At 39.1% G+C, this 23,970-nt stretch overlaps 1 protein-coding gene across 5 annotated transcripts in view; it reads left to right on the top strand.

Moving 5' to 3' along the window:
• osbpl3b (oxysterol binding protein-like 3b) overlaps nucleotides 1-15,983 on the top strand; it is a 196,194-nt gene extending 180,211 nt beyond the window's left edge. For 4 of the 5 annotated variants that reach the window (XM_059654038.1, XM_048563469.2, XM_048563478.2 and 1 more), the window contains 2 exons: nucleotides 8,594-8,716; nucleotides 12,332-15,983. In XM_059654038.1, coding sequence (XP_059510021.1) covers nucleotides 8,594-8,716; nucleotides 12,332-12,437 — 229 coding nt within the window. In that variant the 3' untranslated portion in view covers nucleotides 12,438-15,983. Of the gene's footprint in view, nucleotides 1-4,622; nucleotides 4,862-8,593; nucleotides 8,717-12,331 lie in introns of those variants that run through there. The other variant, XM_059654041.1, reaches the window with a different exon arrangement.
• The last annotated feature ends 7,987 nt before the right edge of the window (nucleotides 15,984-23,970 follow it).

Raw genomic sequence — 23,970 nt, 5'->3', positions numbered from 1 at the left:
CTTCATTAGGCCCTATTTACTCTATGTTCCAGGAGATGGGAAGGAACAAGCACAACTAGATGAATTAGGAGCAGGAGTGAATCCATCAGCCATCAAGCCTGCTCTGTCACTTAATATGACCATGGCAAATCTCACTGTTAACCTTAACTCCATGGCCTGACATTTCCCAGCTGATATTTGATTCCCCTGTTAGTCAAGAATCTGTCCCTACCTTAAGTAATGCTGCCTCTAACTCTGTGGTAGAAGGTTCCAAAGATACTCCTTCCTCTAAGAGAAAAGAATTCTCCTCTGTCTTCAATGGGTTACCTCTAGTTGCTGACAAAGGAGGAAATATTCTTTCAGTAGCCACCCTGTTAGTTCCTCTCAGGATTCCTTTAATGTTTCAATAAGATCACCTCTCTTTCATCTAAATTCCAGTAGATAAACACCTAAAGTGTCAGTTCCTTTTTCTTAAGATAACTCCCCAATCTCCAGAATCAGTTGAATAAACTTTTATGAACTGCTTAAAACACACTTACGTTCTTTGTTGACTAGGGAGACCAAAACTGTACATATACTTGAGATAGGTTCTCCCTGTACCATTGCAGCAAAGCATCACCATGTAAATATTCCATTCCCCATGCAATAAACGACATTCTATTTGCCCCTTCATCATTTCTTGTACCTTCATTCTAATTTTGGTGATTCATGTTCCACAGCATCCAGCTCCCCCTCTGCCTTAGTGGTCTGCAGTCTTTCTCCATTTAAATAATCTGCTGCTCCTCTATTTCTGCCCAGAGAGACAAATTCATGTTTTCCTGTATTATCCTCCATCTGTCAAATTTTTGCCCATGCACTTTATCTATATCCCATTGTAGACCATAATGTATTCTTCACCACAACTTGCTTTCCTACCTTCTTTGTGTCATCCTCAGCATTCAGAGAAATTGTAGACAGTTGAAGGCCCAGCACTGATCCTTGTGGCATCTCAATTGTTACATCTTGCCAGCCTAAAAATGATTAATTTAATCCAACTGTTTCCTCTTCGCTAACCAGCCCTGTATCTGTGTTTATATGTTACCCCTAATACTGTAAACTTTTTTTTGTGTAGTAACTTTTGATATGGCACTTTGTCAAATGCTTTTAGAAATCTAAGTACAGCACATTCACAGGTTTCCATATATCCATCTCACCTATTTTCCCCAAAGAGCTCGAGTAAATTAGTCAATCATAACTTGCCTGTCATACTGCCTGAATATATTAAAATGTTGTTTGTACCCTGATCTAGTTTCCTTACTAGCATTTCCCCTATTGCCAGATGCTAAGGTAACTGAGACAACTAGTTTCCTGCCTTCCGTGTCCTTCACTTGTTGATTAGAGGAGTTTCCAGAATTTTGAAAATTAAAACTGATATACCTACTGTTTCAGCAATCACTTCATTTAAGACCTGACAATGATTTTGGGACTTGTCAGGTTTTAGGTTTAGTTATTTCCTCAGTATTTTTTTCTGGAGATTGTAATTGATATTTCTTGTCCTCTTTCATTGTGTTTCAGAATTATTTATTGGATACTGTAAAGGATACAAATAGCAAAGATGGATGAAAAATAACTTTGGCTTATCTGTGATTTCCTCATTTGCTATAAGTTTTTTAAAGGGACCAGAGGGGCAGTTTTTTCACAGAGGGCGGTGTGTGTGTGGAATGAGCTGCCAGGGGAGATGGTGGAAGCAGGTACAATTACAACATTTAAAAGGCATCCAGATGGGTACTTGAAAAGGAAGGGTTTAGAGGGATATAGGCTAAATGCTGGCAAATGGGCCTAGATCAAATTGGGATATCTTGTCAGTGCGGACAAGTTAGATTGAAGGGTCTGTTTCCGTGCTGTATGATTTTGTTCATTCTTCTGTCTTGCTTCTAGAGGACCAATGCTCACTTTGTGGTTTGGTTTTCTTTTCAAATACCTTTAGAAACTCTTACTTTGTTTCTATATTACTAGCTAGCTGTCTGTTATGTACTAATTTCTCCCCTTATTATTTTACCAATATTCCTTTTCTAAAAAAAATTCTGTCAATCTTCACGACCTGTCACTTATCTTTCTGGCACTTCATGCTTTTTTTTAAATTATACTATGTTTAACTTCCGTTGTTAGCCATGGAGGATTCATTCTTCCCTTAAGACTTTCTTTCTCACGGAAAAGTATCTTTTCTAATTTCACTGAAGTACGAAAGGTCTCTGCAATTGAATCTCTACTGAGCTATCTCGTAATCTAATTTTCCAGTCCACTTTTGCTAGCTTTATTTGCATGTTTTCATAATTGCTGGTTGTTAATATTAAAATGCTCAACCTAGGTTTCATCTTCTTTCCCTAAAATTGAATGTAAACTCAATCATATTATGATCACTGCTGCCTAAGGGCACCTTCAGTATGAGGTCATGAGTTAATTCTGTTACACTGCACATTGAGATCTAGCATAGCCTGTCCTCTGGGTGTCTCCAGAGCATGCTGCTTTAAGAAACTGTACCAGAAAACTCCATGAACTAATTATCCAAACTATGGAGATTCAAATCACCTGTGATATTCTTACTACATCCTACAGTGTGCTTATTGTTCATGATTCCGACGAATGACTTCTTGCATTTACAATTTCTCAACTCTATACAAGTTGATTCTATATCTTGATCTTCTGAAATAGTCATCTCTTGTCTATTGTGCCAGTATCATCCTGCATTAACAGCTATCCCCTTAGCTTTTCCTAATACCTGTCCTTCATTAATGTCACATACCCTAGAATTTTCAGGTCCCAGTCTTCTAGTTATAATGCAGCCGTGGCTTTGTGGTGGCAATCAGATCATGAGGTTTTTTTATTTATCTGTTTAGCTATGAATATTATTTACATTCAGATAAAAATCTTTTAGTTTTGTCCTTTTTATTATATTTGTAACCTCTATTCTTTGCTGGTACACTCGTAAGTTGGTTCATTGTGACCCTTACTGCAGCTCCTTGCTGATAATTTCCCTTATTAACACCTTACTCTCTCGCCTTGTCTTTTCAGTAATATTATCATGTCTTCCAAAATTTAATCCCTTACATTCCCATTATTTAGTTTACAGAATCCTGTACCACCCTAGTTCTATAATTCACCAGAATAGTGGTCTCAACATGGTTCGTCTGAAGACCACCCTAATGATCCATCTCCCAGTTTCCCCAGTACTGGTGTCATGCCCAATGAATTGAAACTGTACTCTCAAAGTCTTTTCTGAGTAACACACGTTGCTGTCCAATCTTACTTACCTGTGCCAATTTGTTTGTGACTAAGGTACAAATCCAGAGAATTTTTTTCTTTTTAATTTTTGCTTTTTAATTTAAACCTTAGCTGCTCATACTCCTTCAGCAGAACCTCTCACCCAGTTCTGTCTATGTCATTAGTACTAGCATGACCATAACTATTGGATTCATCACTTCCCACTCAAGTTAATCTTCAACACAGGGGAAATGACCCTGGTAGACAACACGTGCATCTAGAATTTTATTCTCGACTACGCAGAATAATAGAATGTAACAACACAGTACAGGCCCTTCGGCCTTCGATGTTGCGCTGACCTGTAAAACCAATCTGACACCCATCTAACTTACACTATTCCATTATCATCCATATGTTTATCCAATGACCATTGAAATTCCCTTAGAGTTGGCGAGTCTACTACTGTTGCAGGCAGGGCATTCCACACCCTTACTACTCTGAGTAAAGAACCTACCTCTGACGTCTGTCCTATATCTATCGCCCCTCAATTTAAAGCTACGTCCCTTCGTGCTAGCCGTCACCATCTGAGGAAAAAGGCTCTTACTGTCCATCCTATCTAATCCTCTGATCATCTTGTATGTCTCTATTAAGTCACCTCTTAACCTTCTTCTGTCTGATTAAAACAGCCTCAAGTCCCTCAGCCTTTCCTCATAATACCTTCCCTCCATACCAGGCAACATTTTGGTAAATCTCCTCTGCACCCTTTACGGCTGTCCCTTACTACCATTACATTCCTACTAAATCACCCTGCTTGAATGGCTTCCTGTAATATATTGCCACGGTCAGTTTGTTTACCCACTCTGTAACCATTGTTCTCATCTATACAGGCTACCAAAGCTTCGAACCTTTTGGACATTGCAAGGGCCAAAGCTCTTCCATTTAAACCTTCTGGGTCAACATGCTTGCCTCACTCCCAGTCATGCTGTCCTGTCTCAGATCCCTTTATCAAATCTGAAGGACCTATCCTAAGAAACTGCTTCCTAGAATAAAGCAGTGAGGTAATTTTCCCCCTCCCTAAAATGTCTGTGTCTGCAACTTGATGTCCAGGTCAACGATTGAACTCTTCAAGCCAGAGACTCTGCTGATGTGGTTGGCCTGGATCATATTGGTATCCAGAAACTCCCACACCCTGCAGTTGCAACACATGACCTACCCTGACATCTTTATTTTAATTTAATTAAGGAATTTATTTTCTTAATTTGTACCTAATAAACACTTTCATAAAACTTTATCAAGAAAAATTTACCAGTAATAAAATTGTACAATCACTAATAAGTTATACAGGTTTCAAAAGCAAACAATCAAAATACTGATCAAGAAATCACTTATTTGATTTGTTACAGATCGCACGCTTGAATCTTTTCCATTTGCATACATTCCTGTAGACTGAATAGAATAGCCTTCCACTGCTTACTGTCCTGTTTTTGAACCTGCTGCCTCCTCTCTTGGCTTTGGCTTTACAAAATACTTCACACTGTAATCCGCGTCGTGAAGTATAACACCATTGGTAATAAGGACTGTGGAAGAGATCGCTACCAGTCATTAACAAGAGCAACAATTTATCCAACAAAGTCATCACACTGAGTCATAATGCCTTATGATAAGAGAGAGGGAAGAAAATAAATGAAGCAATCCTGCACTCCAGATCCCATTGCCTCATGAAACATCCTGGTCAACGATCTGTGGGTAAAGAATTCTCTTCAGAGACATGAAAGCCTACAGCAGAAGTGCCTGACTTTCAGAAGGACAACCAAAGACTCGGAAAATTGGATGAAAAATATTAGGTGGAATGCCTACATTTATTGACTCTTTTGAATGTTCTCGAACTGAACTCAGATTGTACGCGATAGATGAAGTGAGAGAAATTTTTCAGGATTTTAGTTGGATATTCATCAGAGTGAATCATTTTTAGAAAATTATTCCATGCAATATCTGGGTGTAAGGTCAAGGGGAATATATTGGAAAGTAGAGCCCAGATGACTTTGTGTGGGGGAAAACAAAGTTTTGTTGTTGTATTTCTGTTGTTTAGCTCTACCTTCAGAAACCTCCAAGGTGCAGGTTGAACAAAGCTATGTAATCAGGCTACAATCACCGTTAGCAATTATTCAAAACTGTCATAAAAACTGAAAGGAGATCAGAGTCAACAAAAATCTTCCATGCAGCAGAATGTATGTCTTTACTATCTGGTACTGGTATCTGGAGTTGAGCTGTAAACTTTATATGATTTCACAATTCCACTGATGTGTATCTTACCTTCTTGCAGGACTTTTGGAAAATTTTAGTTTCTCTACAAGGTTTGAATTTATATTTGATTTGGAATATCAGGTTCTATTTGCTCCCAGAGCAGCAGGATGGTGATTGTAATAATTTGAGAAATTTTTGGGCATATGAGGGCTTAGTGGCTGAGCTAGGCTATAGTACAATTGGTAGAAAGGTTCCTTGAAACTGGAAGAGGAGAGTATGGACATACCTTAGAATGTGCTGTGTAGATTTAGCCTTTAAGCCTTTTATTAATTTCTTGTATTGTTACAATGTCCAGTTTCAGATTGAAACAACTGATTTTGATATCTGGAGCAGATTGTTCACTTTTGTGGTAATTGCCAAAGATACTTTTCTAAAAGTAATTCAACATTCTTCTAAAACACAGTGCAATAAATGCTATTGAAAATCAGTTTGTGGCTTTGTGCCTCAAGGATGGGCTAGTACATGATTTGAATGTCCAGGCTAGATGTACAGCCAAGAAACAGCAACAAGAGAGACCCAGGAAGGCAGCAGCTACTGAAATGAGGGTGAAGTTAGAATCTTCTTTTTCTGGCAGTTTCTCGTTTGTCATGTAAATAAGGCAGCTGCTGCCCTCCCTTTACCATTCAAGGGTAAAACTTGTTCTCATTAATTTCTCCCAAGGTTAGTGTGCAGCTCCACTGATATGTTTACGTATAAGAAAGACAGTCCACCCTTCTTAAAACATCTGGACAGTATGCTTCCATGCCTGACTTATATTCAATTGGGATTTATTGTGGCTATTGTTCATATTGCTATTTTTGGGACCAAATGCATCGAAGTACTGCTTGTTGGTGAGAATGTTGAAATTGTATTTGTAAGAAGCCTACCTCTTTGTATTGCATTCTTATAATTTTCTCAAGTACAATAATCACCTTGTTCTTGGTAAGCCTTTATTGCCCTTTCTAGAATTGATCATTTTGCTACTTTTCCTCCTTTTGAATTGATGGAGACACAACTAAGGAATAATATCATAATATACAAATACTTCCCTGAGTGAATTTTATTATAAAGTGACCCAAAAGATAAAAGTGACTGGGAATATTCTATGTATGATATGAACTGAGAGAGAAATTTGGGATATTTGAGTGAGTGGCCCATCACATCCAGTCTCAATGTCTAATGTCTCAACTGAAAAGTCTAATTTTCCAAACAAATCCAAAACATCATGATGAGATTCTCATAATGAGTATGAGAGGCCTATTAGCATAGGCTGTTGATCATTATCACCTTCATTACTACATAATCTTGCCTCAGTAGTTTCCCTACCAGATAGAAACTAGAATTCCAGAAATGAACCTCCAGCTAGCCACTTACTCCTTTAGTTCTCCATTTGGGTACTGGTCGTCCGCATCTGTGGGCACACTTCATGGGCAGTTACCGCAAGTGGCCATGTCCATGAATGATGTCCATCAATGCTGTTTTGAGACACTTTGCAACTCCTTGCTTGTGCTCTCAGTGCTCACTCATTTTGCTCCTACTTGGATGCTCATATCATTCCTACTTGGCCTTGCATTGCCTTCCCTTCCCTTTCTGCAGTGTTCTGCCTCAGCCATTGCAAACAGTCTGACAGGACTCGTATCTCGACTTGACTTTAAGTGCAGTCATAAAGTCAGGCAGCTTGTCCTTGGATGCCAGTAGTTCTCAGTCAATGAGGTAGCCATATTGCCGTAGCACTGTGCTAAAGGTACTGCATGCGCTTCAAACAAATAACCATGCCTCAAAGTCTAAGGGGAGTACTTCAGTCAAGCCCAGGTAAGTGCCCTTCAAACAGCGTCCTGGCACAGTAAAGATATCAGCTGATATCAGTACAGGAGTTTAGGTTTCTGGTCATGCATGATCACGATCATGATCCTGTTTTTAAAAAAACAGGCTAAAGAGCTGAATGTCAGGCACGGTATACCTATCTTGACGTGCTATCGGTTATTTTTAACCTGGAATAAGACCGGGGGAGGGATTGAATGTGATGAAAGTGGCTGCCACACCTATTAGTACTGATACAAGTGAAGGAAAGCTGAAATGTCCTGAGGGAGTGATAGGCAGCACAGAGGGCATACAAGGTTGGATGCCTTGGGGAATTGGGAAGGTGAGAGCGAATGAGAGATGTTGCATGTGACAATGAGTGTGGTAGACTATATGAGCCTTGGTGGGAGGTGGGATCAGTAGCAGAGATGGTGAGTGTGAGGTGGCAGAAAGATGATGGTATTTACTTGGCCTGACAGGAGAAGGTCACTGACCTCCTTTTGGCATTGCTCAGCATTCCTCCAGATGGCTAAGCCAGTGCTAAAATAGGCACCAAGCTGGCAGTCTAGCCTCAAGGTGAATACTTCTGCCCACAAGAAGTGGAAGATTTAGGCTAGCTTTGGATGAGAGGGATACCCTAAGGCTCTGCTACCTAGTTAATGAGTTGATTTTGAGATGTAGGAATGAGAAAATCGTGCTAAGCCTTGCAGAGACAAGCTCTCCATGAAACTCATAGAAAAATGGCACGTAGCTGATTTGAGATAATGGGAACTGCAGATGCTGGAGAATCTGAGATAACAAAGTGTGGAGCTGGATGAACACAGCAGGCCAAGCAAAAAGACGCTGCTTGGCCTGCTGAATTCATCCAGCTCCACACTTTGTTATCTCAGTAGCGAATTTCTGTTAAGATTCAGCTCATCAAATCTGTATGCAAGAATGGTTCTATTTCTTTGGAATTTGTTCTTTCAGGCTGTGATTGTCATCTCGTGAGAATTAATTCCTGTTCTTTACGGAAAATCATATCAACAGTGTTGCAAAAATTATTCTTAAAAATCTTGGAGAGAGTTGGTCACTACCTAAAAATAGTCATGATTGTAAAAGTGCTTGAAGATCATTATGGATACACTTTGTCTCATGAATTGAACCATATCAATGGTGTAACCCTGCTTATATATCCACAGAATAATCAATGAAGTTGCCTTCCTTTGTATGCTACACTGCTGTGTTTTCTTAATACACTTCTTTAGTTGCATTTGATTTTATAAACTTCTGGTTTGAAATGTTATCCTAGATGCTTGGAAGAAGGTAACATAGAGGCTGCAGAAGCTCAGAAAGAAAGAATTGAACAACTTCAAAGAGAAAGGAGGAGAATTCTTGAAGAAAACAACATGACACATCAACCTCAATTTTTTAGGTATGTTAACTAGTTTGAGTGCGTGCAAATAAATTACACTTGTATTATTATTCAATTTATCCTTAGCACTAACAACAAAATATATTATCACAAGATCTCCTTGATATTATTGCTAAACCGAGGCCACTTTATAATTTAGAAAGAACATAGTACATTGCTTTTTCCTTGATAATTAAAAATTATGCTCTGCATAGAGCAAAAAGAATTTGTTAAATTTTAATCACAGCCAATTGTCATGATTATAAAAGCCACATTTATTTGCATAGAAATCTCAACAGATTAATTTGTTCAACAGAGTTTCTGCCTCCTGATTTAATGAAGATATTTCATCCATTTTAAAGAAGTTAGTTAAATACTTGGTCAAAGTATTAGGTAAAGTTTATACATGTGCACATGAGAAATGCCACAGTTCATACAGTTTGAACCCAGTTGAGTCGTTCTGAGCTGCACTTTCTTCAGTATGAAACTATGGCCAAATTAAAAACTTCAGTTGTAAGATGAGTAATTTGATGTGGTCTTATTAATACTGTTATCAAAAAAGAAGTATCACCTTATGATCAAATTACTTATTTGCACAACAACTTGCTGTTTTGGATTGTATGGACCAGAAGTTGTTCCTGCATTTCTATTCTGTACATTAATGATACAATCATTGTGAAGTGCTTGAATATAAAAACATTTATACTATCTGTTTGAAAGCAACAGTTTTGATTGTTGTGGCAAAGAAAATTTGTGAAATTTTATATTGATTCTTTGATCAAATTTATTGAAGTATTTCTCATATGCTTAGATTTTAAATAGTTCTTTATTCTCTGGATATAGATTTTGCAGGCCAAGCCCTGTTAATGAAAGCGTGCCAGTGGTAGGCTTTGAATTATTATTGCCTTCCTTTACTGCATCCTTGGAGCTTTTGATGTTTTATTTTTTTCAAAATGCTGCCAGAACATTATTTTTTTCCCTAGCAATAGTATACAACTATCCCCATATGCCTAAGTCAGAATGGTGTACTTCCATGAAGTTGCTACTTGGTGGTAGAGAGACATGAAGGTGCTGCTTTCACAGTACATCCAGAAGACAGTATATTTTCACAAGCCAAAGTGGATCAGTGCTGCGCTGCTGAAAATTCAGTTCAATAGTGTAAGAAGGATGAGTGTGTGTCACTTGGCCAATTGAGTCTGCCCCACTATTCAGTGAAGTCATGGATTAATTCTACCTTGATTTGAGTCCTGCCTTCTCCCCATAATCATAACCCTTGTCAATCCAAGAACTGTCCAACAGTTGTCTTCAATTTATTCAATGACCCAGGCTCCTCTGTTTTGTAGAAAATTCCAAAGATTAATAACTCTTTGGAAAAAGAAATTCCTACTCCCCTCCATCTTAGTTGGGGCACCTCTTAATTTGAAACAGTGCTCCTAATTCTACATCCACATCCTCTGTGTCTATCCTAAGAATCTCACTGAAAATCTTGTGATTCACTCAGATCTCCCCTCATTTGGCTAAGTTCCAGTGAGTGTATAGGATTAACTAGCTCAGCCTTTTTTCAGAAACTGCTTCAACCTACGAAACAGCATTGTGCACCTTCCCTGAACTACCTCCAAGTGGTGGAAGTATGTACATCAGTCCATCAAGAAGGAGACAAAAAACATACTCTTAGTGTGGTCTCAGCAGTGCCATGTATGGTTATAACAAAGCTGCTGTACTCCTTTGCAGTAAAGGTCAACATTCCATTTGCCTTCCTCATCACTGCTCCCTGCTTGTTATGTGTGAGGACAGCCAGACCGCTTAGAATGAAAGCATTTTGCAGTTTCTCTCCATTACAATAGTATTTCAATATTTTGTTCTTCTCACCAAAATGGACAGCATCACATTTTCCGCGTGGAAATATATTGCCAAACTTTTACCAATTAACATGTAGCCCTTTACAGACACTTCGTCCTAACTTGCTTTCCTTTCTATCTTTGTACCATCAGCACATTTAGCTATAATACAAACTGTTCCTCTGTCCATGCTATTAATGTAAACTATTAGTAGTTGAGTTCCAGCACCAATCTTGATGGCATACCACAAGTTAGTTTGCCAACTTGAAAATGATATTTATCTTGATTCTCTGTCTCCTCATATTTCGTCAGTCCTCCAATCCGTGCTAACTCCATCCATCATCATGAGCTGCTCTTACCTTAGGCAGGAACCTTTCATGTAACACCTTATTATTTGTCTTTTGAAAATCTCAATACGCTACTTCTACAGGTTTCCCTCTACCCACCGTGCATGTTACATCCTCTAAGAATTGCATTAGATTTATCAAATATGATTTCCCTTTTCCAAAATCAAGTTGGTTCTACATGACTGTTTTGTGATTTTCTAAATGTGCTGCTGCTACTTCCTTATTAATGGATTGCAGCATTTGCTTAATGACACACGTTAGGCTGACAGTTCTTTTATTTGTACTTCTGTTCCCCTTATGTCTAAAATACATGTTTAATATTTACATTTTTCCAATCTGTCTGGGAGTCTTTCCAAAATCTAGGGAATTTGGGAGAATCCAGCCGTTACAATTCCATCATTTCTGCAGCCTCTTCTATCAGACTCTGGGATGCTAGTTATTAGGTCATGGGGTCTCGTCAGCCTTTAGTCCCATTACCATTCCTGGTACTAATTCCTCCAGTGATAGTGATTGTTTAAGGTTTTTCCTTCCATTTATCCCATGATATTTCTTTACTGCACTGACAATTCTTGGAGTGTCTTGTTGTGTAAAAACAAATGCAAAATACCTAGACATCTAGATGAATAGTGAATATTCCACTCTGCTCTTGTCCTGAACATTGTGAATAGTGAGAGATGTTCAGAGGTCAAGGGGAAGTCACTCATCACATATTACTAAGTAGCTGTCCTGCTTTTGTAGGTATAGTGTTGATATTGATGGTCCAGTAAATGGTCTAGTCACTAGTAACCCCTGGATTCTGGTAGAGGAAGGATGGGATGATGTAGTTGAAAATTTGGAGGGTGGATGCAGGTTGTGTTTTTATTGGTGGTGACTATTACCTGGCAGCTAATGTGGCATGGATATTATTTGCCACATATCAGCGTAGGCCTAGATATGGCATAGCCTTAGTGTTAGGCTGCTTTGTTTACTATGTGTTGTGCATGAACTTAAAAACTAGAATAATTTATAAAGAACTTTATCTTATGACAAAAAAGGTCCTTGATAATGCAACTGAAGATGTTTAGTAATGTTAGTATCTGTGTATAAACATATGGAGTATGTATTATAGGTAATGGTAATGAAAAAGGATTAGAAAATGTGATGAGCTGCACCTTTTTGTTGCTGATCACCCCGACCATCTCATGATTCACTTTGCTGTTTCATATCTACCTTAATTCTGTTCTACTTAACAGCAATAATGTTACAATGATTGTCTGCTTAGTGTTCATTTTCTTGATGGTTGCCCATCGCTACCAGATTTATTGGAATCTGGTTTTGAATCTAAATAGGATTTGAACATATGGTTACTAGTTTAAGTGTATAACAGGCCACTATTCCCCAATAATTCATATTTCTATGTGCTGTTCAATTGTAATACTTTGAGAAGACAATTCAAAATGTCTTTCTTACAGACAATCATGCGAAGGTGGAGAAGACATGTGGGTGAGCACGGGGACCTACTGGGAACTTCGGAAAGATCCAGGTTTCAACAAGCTTGACAGTCCAATACTTTGGTGACACTGTAACACTTTGTTTCATTCTGTGTTTCATGGGTATCATCATTTATTTATTACTAATATCTGTACCATCTTCATTTGATAATCTTCAAATATGTAGTTATTTCTCTACTTATTCTTTATAAATTTGTAAAGATATGAAAACTTATCTCTGACTTAATGCCTTAAACGGTAGAATATAAAACCTGTGCAATGTTTGCTTCAAGTAGCACTTTAAGCAGTGCAGAGTTAGATTACTTACAAAAAATAAAGCACAAACAGTAGATGCATAATATATTAGTATTTATTGCTTGCAAAGAGAATGATCAAATGTCCCTCTATAAATTAGTATCTCAAGAGGCTATTGTGTTGTTCATTTTACTAAGGCACGTGGTATACTTCCAATATTGAGCTTATTCCAAGCAAAATACAGAATCATTGAACGGCAGTTGCATGTATTCAATATACACTAATAGTCAGGTGTATCTATTATTTTAATGTACCTGCTTTTAAAAGAGAACACTCCAAGATCCTTCAAATAAAGCATTTCTACAGTAAAACATTTGTCACTACGAACATGAACCTTCTGCTACATTCAGATGAAATGCTGACATCAGCACAAGACTACATTTAAAACTTTTTTTCCTGGTCTTGTTGCCTGTTTCCTTCCCTGCCCTCACCAATGTGGGAAAAAATGTGCCTAAGCTTATGAATGTTGATAAGCCAAAAGGAAACTTGATGCAAGCAATTTTAACCCTTTCCTAGTAACTGGAAACAGGTTCAAAATTTCTACCAATGTCTATTTTTTAACCCTGGGGAAACATGAATCTTGCCCCAACAAAATCTTGGCAAATGAGTGGAAAAAAATTTTAACCCTACCTAATTGTGATTTGCTGAATACATACCCAGTTTAAGGAATGTCAACCATCCATGAATGCAGAGGTGTAACTGTTGGATTTTTTTTTTCCACAATTTTTCCTGTATCTCCTGCAGCTCAGTGGGAGCACTGTCATCTCAGAGCCTCATGATTCCATGTTAACGTCCCTCTCCTTGTCTTGAATCCACAACAACAAAGGCTAGCACTCCATTGCGTTACTGAGGGAACACTACCTTGTCATTCAGATTAAACATTATAACTGAGGCTCCATGTGCCTGTTACAGGTGGATGTAAAAGGTCCCATGGCCCAATTTTGCAGAAGAGCGGGAGTGTTGTACTCTACTGTCCAGGCCAATATCTGTTACTTAATCAATGTCCCTAAAACAGGGCATCATTACATTGTTTTACACATTCACATTTTTAAAAAATGTTGGTAAAGTTTGGTTATTAGCCTGTGACACAACCTAAGGAGACAAACACATTTTTGTAGATACTTCTACTTGACCACAATAGCTAGTCTTTAGTATGTTGATGTACAATTGATCCTGGATCAGATATAAACTTGTCTGTTACAGCACACGAAGTAGGCCGTGGGAAGCTGTTGATAGGTTTCACCATTCTAAAAGTTTTCAGGTTTTGTTTTTGTACACATGCTACCTCTTTCAATAAAGCAAATAATTTTATCTTGTCCAGCTCTTAATGCTGCATGTGAATCCTTTTGCCTTAAGTTAAATCACTCCAAGAGAAAAACGTGGCCTTTTTGATCTGGTGACAGGACAATCCTCAAGCCACAAACTTGTCAGAAGGGGAAACTGCTTCTGTCTATCTCAACTTCCTGTCATGTTAGCTGTGAACTGACCTGCAATTTATTGTCAGCAAGATGGTAGCAATGGCAATCACATAATTTGCTGGCAAGATTTGTACTCTAATTGGGCCAAATTTGTTTTACCTCATTTCAACGAACCTGCTTTGGTTTCTCTTTCCACACTTCAAAGACAGAATGATAGTATGTGGTAACTTCGTGTAAAATGCCATCTAGTGGCAGGTCAGTTTAAATTTATTGTGCCTCCTGCACTCTAATGTAAAATGGGCTTCACTGAGAGGTATGAAACATTTAAGTCAAAAACTACAAATTGCATTTAAAGAAATGAAATGAAAGTTTTCTTTGCTGTTTAATTGTACGTTGTATCCTTTCTGTTCTGTGCCATTAAAGTACAACACCTTTTCAAAAATACAGCTATTTGCAATGGGTTGAATGAGCTGAAATGTGCAATTGAAACTGATACTTTGAGTGCATTGAAAACAGCTTTTGTAAATGTGTAGTTTTTTTATGTTTACATATGCTCTTTTCTCCATTTTATGCTGTTGAACATCTACATGATGGGAAATGATTTTCCAACCGATGAATATTACACTACAGCTGTACAGCTCTATAACTTCGAGGAAACCACAATTTGGCAGTTTCTTCTATTCTGTATTTGCCTTTCAAAGGATTGTTATAAAGCTTCATTAAAGGAGAATTCAGAATATTAATCTAAGTGCCTGAAGTTAAATAACTGTTCCAGGTAGTTAGTTTTAAAATGCTTTCGATGAGTCTATTTGTTGTCATTAGTAACCCTGCAATTGATTGTAACAAATAATCACCTGAGATCAGTTAGCTGATCACCCTTGTCACTCCACTACATTCAAATGTACTTAAATAGATGAATTCTTTAAATAGGATGAGTACTTCTAAACGCACGGTGTCACTTTCTAAGCAACATTAGTTATCAGTTTGTTTAGCCTGAAATCTGTGCATCAATCTCAATTATGATGACCACCTCCAAATGTAATACTTTATGATTTTAAATAGTTTGTTGCACTGTACTGAATTTCCTGAGTTTGAAGATACGTTACTTGTTCCCAGTCTTGCACTACTGCTGCTCTGTTATTGAACACCACCAGTTGGCTTCCCTGCCTTTTAATTTGTTAATCCTCTCCTCTTAATTTCTACCTGATACTTCCCTATCAGGGACATGCAGATTAGGAAACTAGGACTTGAGGTAATTTTCTCTTCATATTTTCAGTACTCATTTGGATGAGAATTGTTTTTGTTCTCAACTTAATTTCATCAGAATTCATATTCTGTTTCTCTCGGCAATGTGGAATTTAATGGCTGTCTTGCACTCAAAGATCAGAAAGTTAAAATTTTACTGTTTAGTTTACAGACTTTGACTGTCATTTTACAGAAGGAGGATTTCGGTAGATCATTGCCAGACTGCACTTTTTACGAAGTTTTGTTTTAAACTATCTCTTGTTTAGTAGTTGCTCTTGCTGCTATCCTGGGTGATCCCAAGATTGAATTATAGAATTTAACCTCTGAAAGACTTAGGACAGAACTGAATTTATTTATAACTCCCATTTAAATTCTGCAAACTATCAATATATATGGTCAATTTATTGCTCACCTTAAGATACTTTTTTTTACAATGTATATGCCAACGTTTATTGTTCAGATGTTCTCTGTACCAAACAAAACTTTGAAGCTTGTAGGAGGTCGGAGAGGAGCTCCGTACACTGATTCCATTTGAAGGAACTAAAATGCAGAAACTGAGTGTATTTGTATGTGTACTTCATGATACTTTTGTAAGGGGGAGGATGCTACAGTTCAGTGTATATTCTGTGTCTATGTTATAAATACAATAAACTGGTTTGACTGGAACATGATCTAATGTGTTTTGTATGAATTAGACTTTTTGTTTGTCATGCTCTTTAATGGGTTGTAACTAGTTGAGTTGATACATTCATGGGGGGGACGCTATAAGTGCTCCAACACAGGCATATTTTTATGTTACATCCCTCAGAATAGCCTGCAGTGATGATGTATGCATATATTATTGAGTTAATATAGAAAAACTAATTGTTTTAAAAAATCATCATGGTGTTGAACTGATATTTCTCCAATTAAGCCATCCTGATTGATTCATGGGAAAGGCCAGCAAGATTAAGAGGAGTTCAAAAGAAATGACAGTGGGATCTAGCCCATTTTGTTGGTTTCTTATGGCTTTACCTTCACTTTCCTGATTGGACCCCACAATTCTTTGAAGTGATTTATTGCTGCCGTTAGAGCTAAGCTGGACCAGAATATTTTCCTGGTAAGTTCTGTCTGCTGAGTTCAAGTTGAACAATTTACAAATGTTTGCATAATCATCATACAAGAGAAGAAGCTGCTCAAGAATCACATCTCCCAAAGAGCCTGTTTCAAAATAAGAGACCTTAACTATGCCATAAAGTTGATGAGGGTCGAGCTGTGGATGTGGTGCATATGGATTTCAGCAAGGCATTTGATAAGGTTCCCCATGGTAGGCTCATTCAGAAGGTCAGGAGGAATGGGATACAGGGGAACTTAGCTGTCTGGATACAGAATTGGCTGGCCAACAGAAGACAGTGAGTGGTAGTAGAAGGAAAATATTCTGCCTGGAAGTCAGTGGTGAGTGGTGTTCCACAGGGCTCGGTCCTTGGGCCCCTACTGTTTGTAATTTTTATTAATGACTTGGATGAGGGGATTGAAGGATGGGTCAGCAAGTTAGCAGACGACACGAAGGTGGAGGTGTCGTTGACAGTATAGAGGGCTGTTGTAGGCTGCAGCTGGACATTGACAGGATGCCGACATGGGCTGAGAGGTGGCAGATAGAGTTCAACCTGGATAAATGCGAGGTGATGCATTTTGGAAGGTGGAATTTGAAAGCTGAGTACAGGATTAAGGATAGGATTCTTGGCAGTGTGGAGGAACAGAGGGATCTTGGTGTGCAGATACATAGATCCCTTAAAATGGCCACCCAAGTGGACAGGGTTGTTAAGAAAGCATATGGTGTTTTGGCTTTCATTAACAGGGGGATTGAGTTTAAGAGTCGTGAGATCTTGTTGCAGCTCTATAAAACTTTGGTTAGACGGCACTTGGAATACTGCGTCCAGTTCTGGGCGCCCTATTATAGGAAGGATGTGGATGCTTTGGCGACGGTTCAGAGGAGGTTTATCAGGATGCTGCCTGGACTGGAGGGCTTGTCTTATGAAGAGAGGTTGACTGAGCTGGGACTTTTTTCATTGGAGAAAAGGAGGAGGAGAGGGGACCTAATTGAGGTATACAAGCTAATGAGAGGCATAGATAGAGTTGATAGCCAGAGACTATTTCCCAGGGCAGAAATAGCTAACATGAGGGGTCATAGTTTTAAGCTGGTTGGAGGAAAGTATAGAGGGGATGTCAGAGGCGGGTTCTTTACACAGAGAGTTGTGAGAGCATGGAATGCGCTGCCAGCAGCAGTTGTGGAAGCAAGGTCACTGGGGGCATTTAAGAGACTGCTGGACATGCATATGGTCACAGAAATTTGAGGGTGCATACATGAGGATCAATGGTCGGCACAACATCATGGGCTGAAGGGCCTGTTCTGTGCTGTACTGTTCTATGTTCATTACGTCCAGATATTTTAAGGATCTAAGATTCTCTCTCCAGGAAACACACTTGCCCACATAAGGAAGACTGTAAGATGTTAGAGTTCATTTCAGGTTGTAATAGAAAAACATAAGATGATTTGCTCAATTTATTAACAGAAATTAACAAACAATACACTTTGTCAATAAGGATATGGTTATGCTTAAAAACAACCAAAATACACAATACCAAATGTGATAGATGTTATTTTAGAACTATTTTGAAACTATATAAAGACACCTAAGGCTATTTAAGAATACAATATTTAATAGAATATTTATTAACATTTAAACAAGTTTACCTTAAAGCCCTGAATAATTAAGATATCTTCTCCCTTTGGGAGGAAATACCGTTTGGGGAATGTTACCTGAAAATTCGTCATACTTCTGAAATTTCAGGAAAAGGGTCTTGTTCTTTTTAAAATTACTTTGACTCCTCACAATTTGCAAATGTTGGTGTAACCCTTTGTATAGTTTCCGAACCACTTTCACGCAATACTGCATCACTTAGCATGTTTGCTGAATTATTTGCTGAAGCTTCATATATGAAGTTGAGCTTTCATCTAGTCAATTTAGTGGTGATGGTTTACACTCCTTTCATCTCTCTCATGTTCTTTCAGTCTTTAAAAATCCTTCATTAAGGGTTGACAGTAAAGATGTTTCATTTTTGTATCTTAATATTCCTGTTTATCTCATCTTTCAATCATTTGTTAAAGGTTTATAAGTAAAAATGTCTCATTTTTACCAGTTGGATGTTCTAGCATTTCTTCTGTAATTAACATTTACTAACCTGTCCAGTTGTGATGTGGTCGTGCATCTTCCCAGGCCTCCTTTTTGGTGATTAAAACGTGGTCTACGTCTTTTTGTTGTCTGGGCTGCGCACTAATTTAGTTACTTAGTATTTGTGTGTTGCCTCCATATCTATTTTTAGGTATATTCTTTCTCTGTGAGTTGCATTAGAATTTCTGTTGTTAACTCCTAAATGAATCTTTTTTCTTTATATGTTTTTAAGTTCCTATTTATGTTTGACCTAATTCATCACACTTATCTATCAAGCCTTGATTTCTAACCATTTAGGACTTGGACAGGTCAAAAAGCTGTTTAACTTGGGCTTGAACACATTAAATGACCCAGTCTCCACTCTCCCCCGTAGGGGGCAGAGAATGCCGAAGATTAACAAACCTGGAAGACAAATTTTAAATGGATTCTCCTTATTTTGAAACTGTGCTTCATTTTCTCGATTCCCCATGAAGGGAGAAATCTCTTCATAATCTTGTATATTTTAATAATATTTCTCATTTTCCTGAACTTTAACATGCATGAGCTTAACCTTTCCTCTAACACAACCTCTATATCCCAGGAGTAAGCCTTGTGAACCTTCTCTGAACTTCCAATGCATAAATTTCTCCTTAAGTAAGGGGACTAAAGTCATGTGCAGCAATCTAGATGTAGTCCCACCAAAGCACTGTACATTTTTAGCAATGCCTCCCTATGTTTTTAAAACCATATATCTTGTAAAAAGGCCAGTGTTTTACTGGACCTTCTTAATTACTTGTACCTGCATGCTAATGTTTTGTGATGGAAAGCATTGCAGTGGGGATTATCAGAAAGATTTATGAAAGGCAGAATGTTGGCAGTAGGATTAACAACATGCAAAAACAACTAGAAAATTAACAAAAGCAAACAAAGACTACTAAGCACAAAAGTAATTATTATTTAGTAAAACAAAGTCTGGAAAAATAATTATTCCCCTTTAATGGGAATGTGAGGGCAAATAAATAACATTGAATAAGAGTATTTATATGGTTATAAATAAATCAGTTTTTAAGACTTGTAGCAGCCTGTAACTACTCAAGTAAAATAAAAACCATTAAAAAGGGAAATGAGAAATACAAGTACAGCAACTGAATTAAACCTTCCCCAAGACAGCTTGCCCTTTGACCAGAGAAAGCAGTGAAGCAACGAATTCGATGAAATAGTGAAAGCTACAAGTATCTGCGAAGTTCTCAAGTTTCTAAATAATCAAGTAGTTCTACTAAAGTTGTTAAAATTAAAATTGTAAAAGTTTAAGTCTTATCTTTGTTGTCTTTGAATAAAGTTGTAACCTGGTTCACCTACTGCTGAGTCATGTTGTTTTGTCCTTTCCCTGATACCTGCAAAGATACCTGTGTAAGTTAATTTCATGTTAACTGCTCAAAGAAACCATGAGGTCCGAGAGGCACCCTGTCCCAGATAAGTGTTCCAGACATCTTAATTTCAGATTTTAGACAAGTGCCAAGATTAATAAAGCTTTAAGAGTTTTGTAAACTTGTTAGGTTCTTGAGTCTTTCCTGACGAGTGGAAAGAAGCTCACTTGTTTTAAAAAAAAATGCTAAGGCACAGCTGAAATTTATGTCTAATTTTAATTCCTGGAATTTAGGTCACTGGGAGTATTCACGGGAGGCCTGATAGCTGCAAACTGCTGGCCCACCTTTAAATGCTGCTAGTCAGCTGCTTGCCAGTTTTGGGTAGAAGGCTACATGCTCCACCCTCCTAGCCAAATCATTATCAACCTCTTTGCCTATCCAACTGCACTTCTCTCCCTTTGGGCTCTATCCTATCATTTACTCCTGACTCCCTCCTCCTCCTTATTTTCTGCATATAAACTGATGTTTTCCCAGCTACCATCAGTTCTGAGGAACGGTCACCAGACCTGAATCATTAACTGATTTTTTTTTCTTCACAGATGCTGCCAGGCCTGCTGAGCTTTTCCAGCAACTTCTGTTTTTGTTCCTGATTTACAGCATTTGCAGTTCTTTCGAGTTTTTTTCTTATCTCTTTTTATGTATAAACTTTGATTCATCCAAACCCCTCATTTCTGGCCCTGCACCAGTTTTCTCCTGTCTGTCACAGTCATTCATGCTGATTAATGTTTCAAGCCTGTTGGTTGGAGAGAAGTTTCAGATTTGAGTGAAGTGGTCACATGCTTCAGTGAGGCCAGCAGTGACAGAAACATCTTTCTTCTTGATTGGGTACCCACACGATCTGGGTTCCATAAATGTGAATTCTTCTGCTCGGCCTGAACAGTTCCCAGTTCCTACCTCAGGTTCTCTGTGAATCAGCACAAACCACAAACTCAGTAACATTAGGCCAGAAACAAAAACAAAGTTGCTGGAAAAACTCAGCAGGTCTGGCAGCATTTGTGAAGGGAAAAAAACTGATAACTTGGGTCACCGGACGGGAAAGGTTAAGTGCTGAGGGAGGGTCAGAACGTTAACACTGTTCTTTTCCTTCACAGATGCTGCCAGACCTGCTGAGCTCTACCAGCAACTTCTGGTTTTTTTTCCTGATTTATCTGCCTTTGTAAACTCAAGTTAACAGAAAACATGGAACAGCTCCCTGTAATTAAGAGGAATTGCTATTTATTACAAATAAACAAGTATTTCCTTGTAACTAGAATCTATGAATTGTGTACTTGTAACTGTACTATTTGAAACACTAATTCCTTTGGAACACCCCCCAAACAGACACAGATGGACAAACAAAAACATGGGGGTTCTGGGTGGACGGGAAAACTATTGAGAAGTTGGTTCTGTGGCTCCTGTCTAAGGATTCACTGATATTATCAATTTTGCTTGTCGGGAAATGTTCTTAATCTCTCTTCACCAACTACTTTTTACAGGTAGTTCTCCCAATGTGATAGTTGCGTTTTTGTGTGACCTTGTGCTGTAGAAAATTGTGTTACAGGGAAGTTGCTATACCTGCACAGCAGAAAGTTTGCGTAATCCAAATAGCATTCCCTATTCAGCAATTGTGTTATGCCAATTAACAAAAGATGTATTATGGCAGAACTACCTACATTTTCCTTCAGGAGGCACACAGGAACTGGTTCACAAATAAGCAACAACTTAAAACAACCGAAGGGAGAAAATAACTGGCTTTCTTCAAACTTTATAAGCTGCAAGGAAGAGTTGCATCACCCCAATGGCTTCTGTCAACATTGTTCACACCTACAAGCTGTTCAAATATCCAGAGTCAAACATATAATTGTTGACAGGCTATTGGCTTTTGTCATCAACACCTGGTTATAACGCTGGCCAAATCACACTTGGTACATACCTACTGATGCCAGCCTCCTGTACTGGTTGATGTTTTGTTCAATATCTATGTAACTTACTATGAGTTTCAGTAGCTAGTGGCGGTCTGGATCAGTGAATAATCCGATGCGGTGTGAGTGGATATGTTATTGTACAGCACCATGTTGCATTAATATCAAAGTTATCACAGCTTATGCAGCAAACACTATGCATTTCAAGCAAATGACTCTGTGGAAATCAAAAGGGGAGCAGTCCTTAATAGGGTGCAGGTGGACTCCAATTACAGAAGTTTCTGGAAAAGCTCAGCAGGTCTGGTAGCATCTGTGAAGAAACAAATCAGAGTTAACGTTTCAGGTCTGGCAATCCTTCCTTAGAACTGATGGGAGCTGGGAAAATGTTAGTTTATGTGCAGAAAATAGGGAGGGGGATGGGGTAGGGCATAAATGATAGGATAGAGCCCAAAGAGGGGGAAGAGCAGTTGGACAGACAAAAGGAGTTGATAACAATCTGGCTAGGAGGGTGAATAGCTGTTAATCTATTAGTGGCTAACAGGGGGTGTGTAATGGCAGGCTATGTGGTAACAAGGCCTGGTGCATTTGGTGGGGTGCGGTGGGACAAGGGAGAGTTTAGTTCCAAAAATTATTGAACTCAATATTGAGTCTGGAGGGCTGCAGGGTCTCCAAGTGGAAAATGAGGTGTTGCTCTTCCAGCTTGTGTGAGCCTTGCTTGGACACCACAGCAAGCCAGAGACAGAGATATTGTGTGGTGTGTTAAAATGGCAGGCAAAAAGTTGCTTAGGGGTTATTCTGCAAGCAGACCGTAGATGTTCTGCGAAGCGGTCGCCCAGTCTATGCTTAGCTTCCCTAGTGTAGAGGAGACCACATTGTGAGCAGCAAATGCAGTAGACTGGACTCTGGGAAGTGCAGGTAAAGTGTTGCTTCACCTGGAAGGTATGTTTGGGCCCTTGGATACTGGGGAGGGAGGAGGTAAATGGGCAGGTGTTGCATCTTTGCCCGTTGCAGGGGCAGGTGTCATGGGGCTGTAGGGGATGTTGGGGTTAAGGAAGTGCGGGCCAGGGTGTCCAGAGGGAATGGTCCTTGTGGAAGGCGAACAAGGGGAGGGGAGGGGAATATGTGTCTGGTGTTGGCATCTCACTGAAAGTAGTGGATGATCTTCTGGATGTGGATGCTAGTGTGATGGTAGGTGAGGATAAGGGAAATCCTATCGCTTTTATGGGAGGGAGGAGAAGGGGTGAGGGCGGAAGTGTGGGAGATGGGTCGGACCTGTTTGAGGGCCATATCAACAATGGAGCTGGGAAATCCTCAGTTGAGGAAGAAGGTGGACATTTCAGAGGCTCCCTTGTCAAAGTTGGTCTCATCTGAACATATACGACAGAGACGGAGGAACTGAGAGAATGGAATGGAGTCTTTACAGGAAGCAGGGGGTGAGGATGTATAGTCCAGGTAGCTGTGGGAGTCAGTGGGTTTGTAGTGGATATTAGTGGCCAGTCTATCGCCAGAAATGGAAACAGATGTCGAGGAAGGGGAGGGAGGAGTCAGAGGTGGAAGTGAAGGCAGGGTGGAAATTGGAAGTAAAATTGATGAATTTCTTTGAAGAGACAGGAAAGCAGTACTGATGATATCATCGATGTATCATAGAAAATGTTGTGGGTGGAGGCCAGAATAGGACTGAAACAAGGAAAGTTCCACGTACCCCACAAAGAAACAGGCAAAACCAGGGCTTATGTGGGTACCTATGGCCACCCTGTTACCTGAAGAAAATGAGAGGAGTTAAAAGAGGATACAATGTGAGGCTGGATGAACACAGCAGGCCAAGCAGCATCTCAGGGGCACAAAAGCTGACGTTTCGGGCCTAGACCCTTCATCAGAGAGGGGGATGGGGTGAGGGAACTGGAATAAATAGGGAGAGAGGGGGAGGCGGACCGAAGATGGAGAGAAAAGAGGATAGGTGGAGAGAGTATAGGTGGGGAGGTAGGGAGGGGATAGGTCAGTCCAGGGAGGACGAACAGGTCAAGGAGGTGGGATGAGGTTAGTAGGTAGATGGGGGTGCGGCTTGGGGTGGGAGGAAGGGATGGGTGAGAGGAAGCTTCAGGACATGGTCGAGCAGTTTCAAGG

The sequence above is a fragment of the Stegostoma tigrinum genome, chromosome 2, assembly GCF_030684315.1.
Source record: "Stegostoma tigrinum isolate sSteTig4 chromosome 2, sSteTig4.hap1, whole genome shotgun sequence".
NCBI classification, from domain to species: domain Eukaryota; kingdom Metazoa; phylum Chordata; class Chondrichthyes; order Orectolobiformes; family Stegostomatidae; genus Stegostoma; species Stegostoma tigrinum.
The sequence above is the reverse complement of the archived record's forward strand: the minus strand, read 5'-3'. Positions and strand labels throughout refer to the sequence as shown.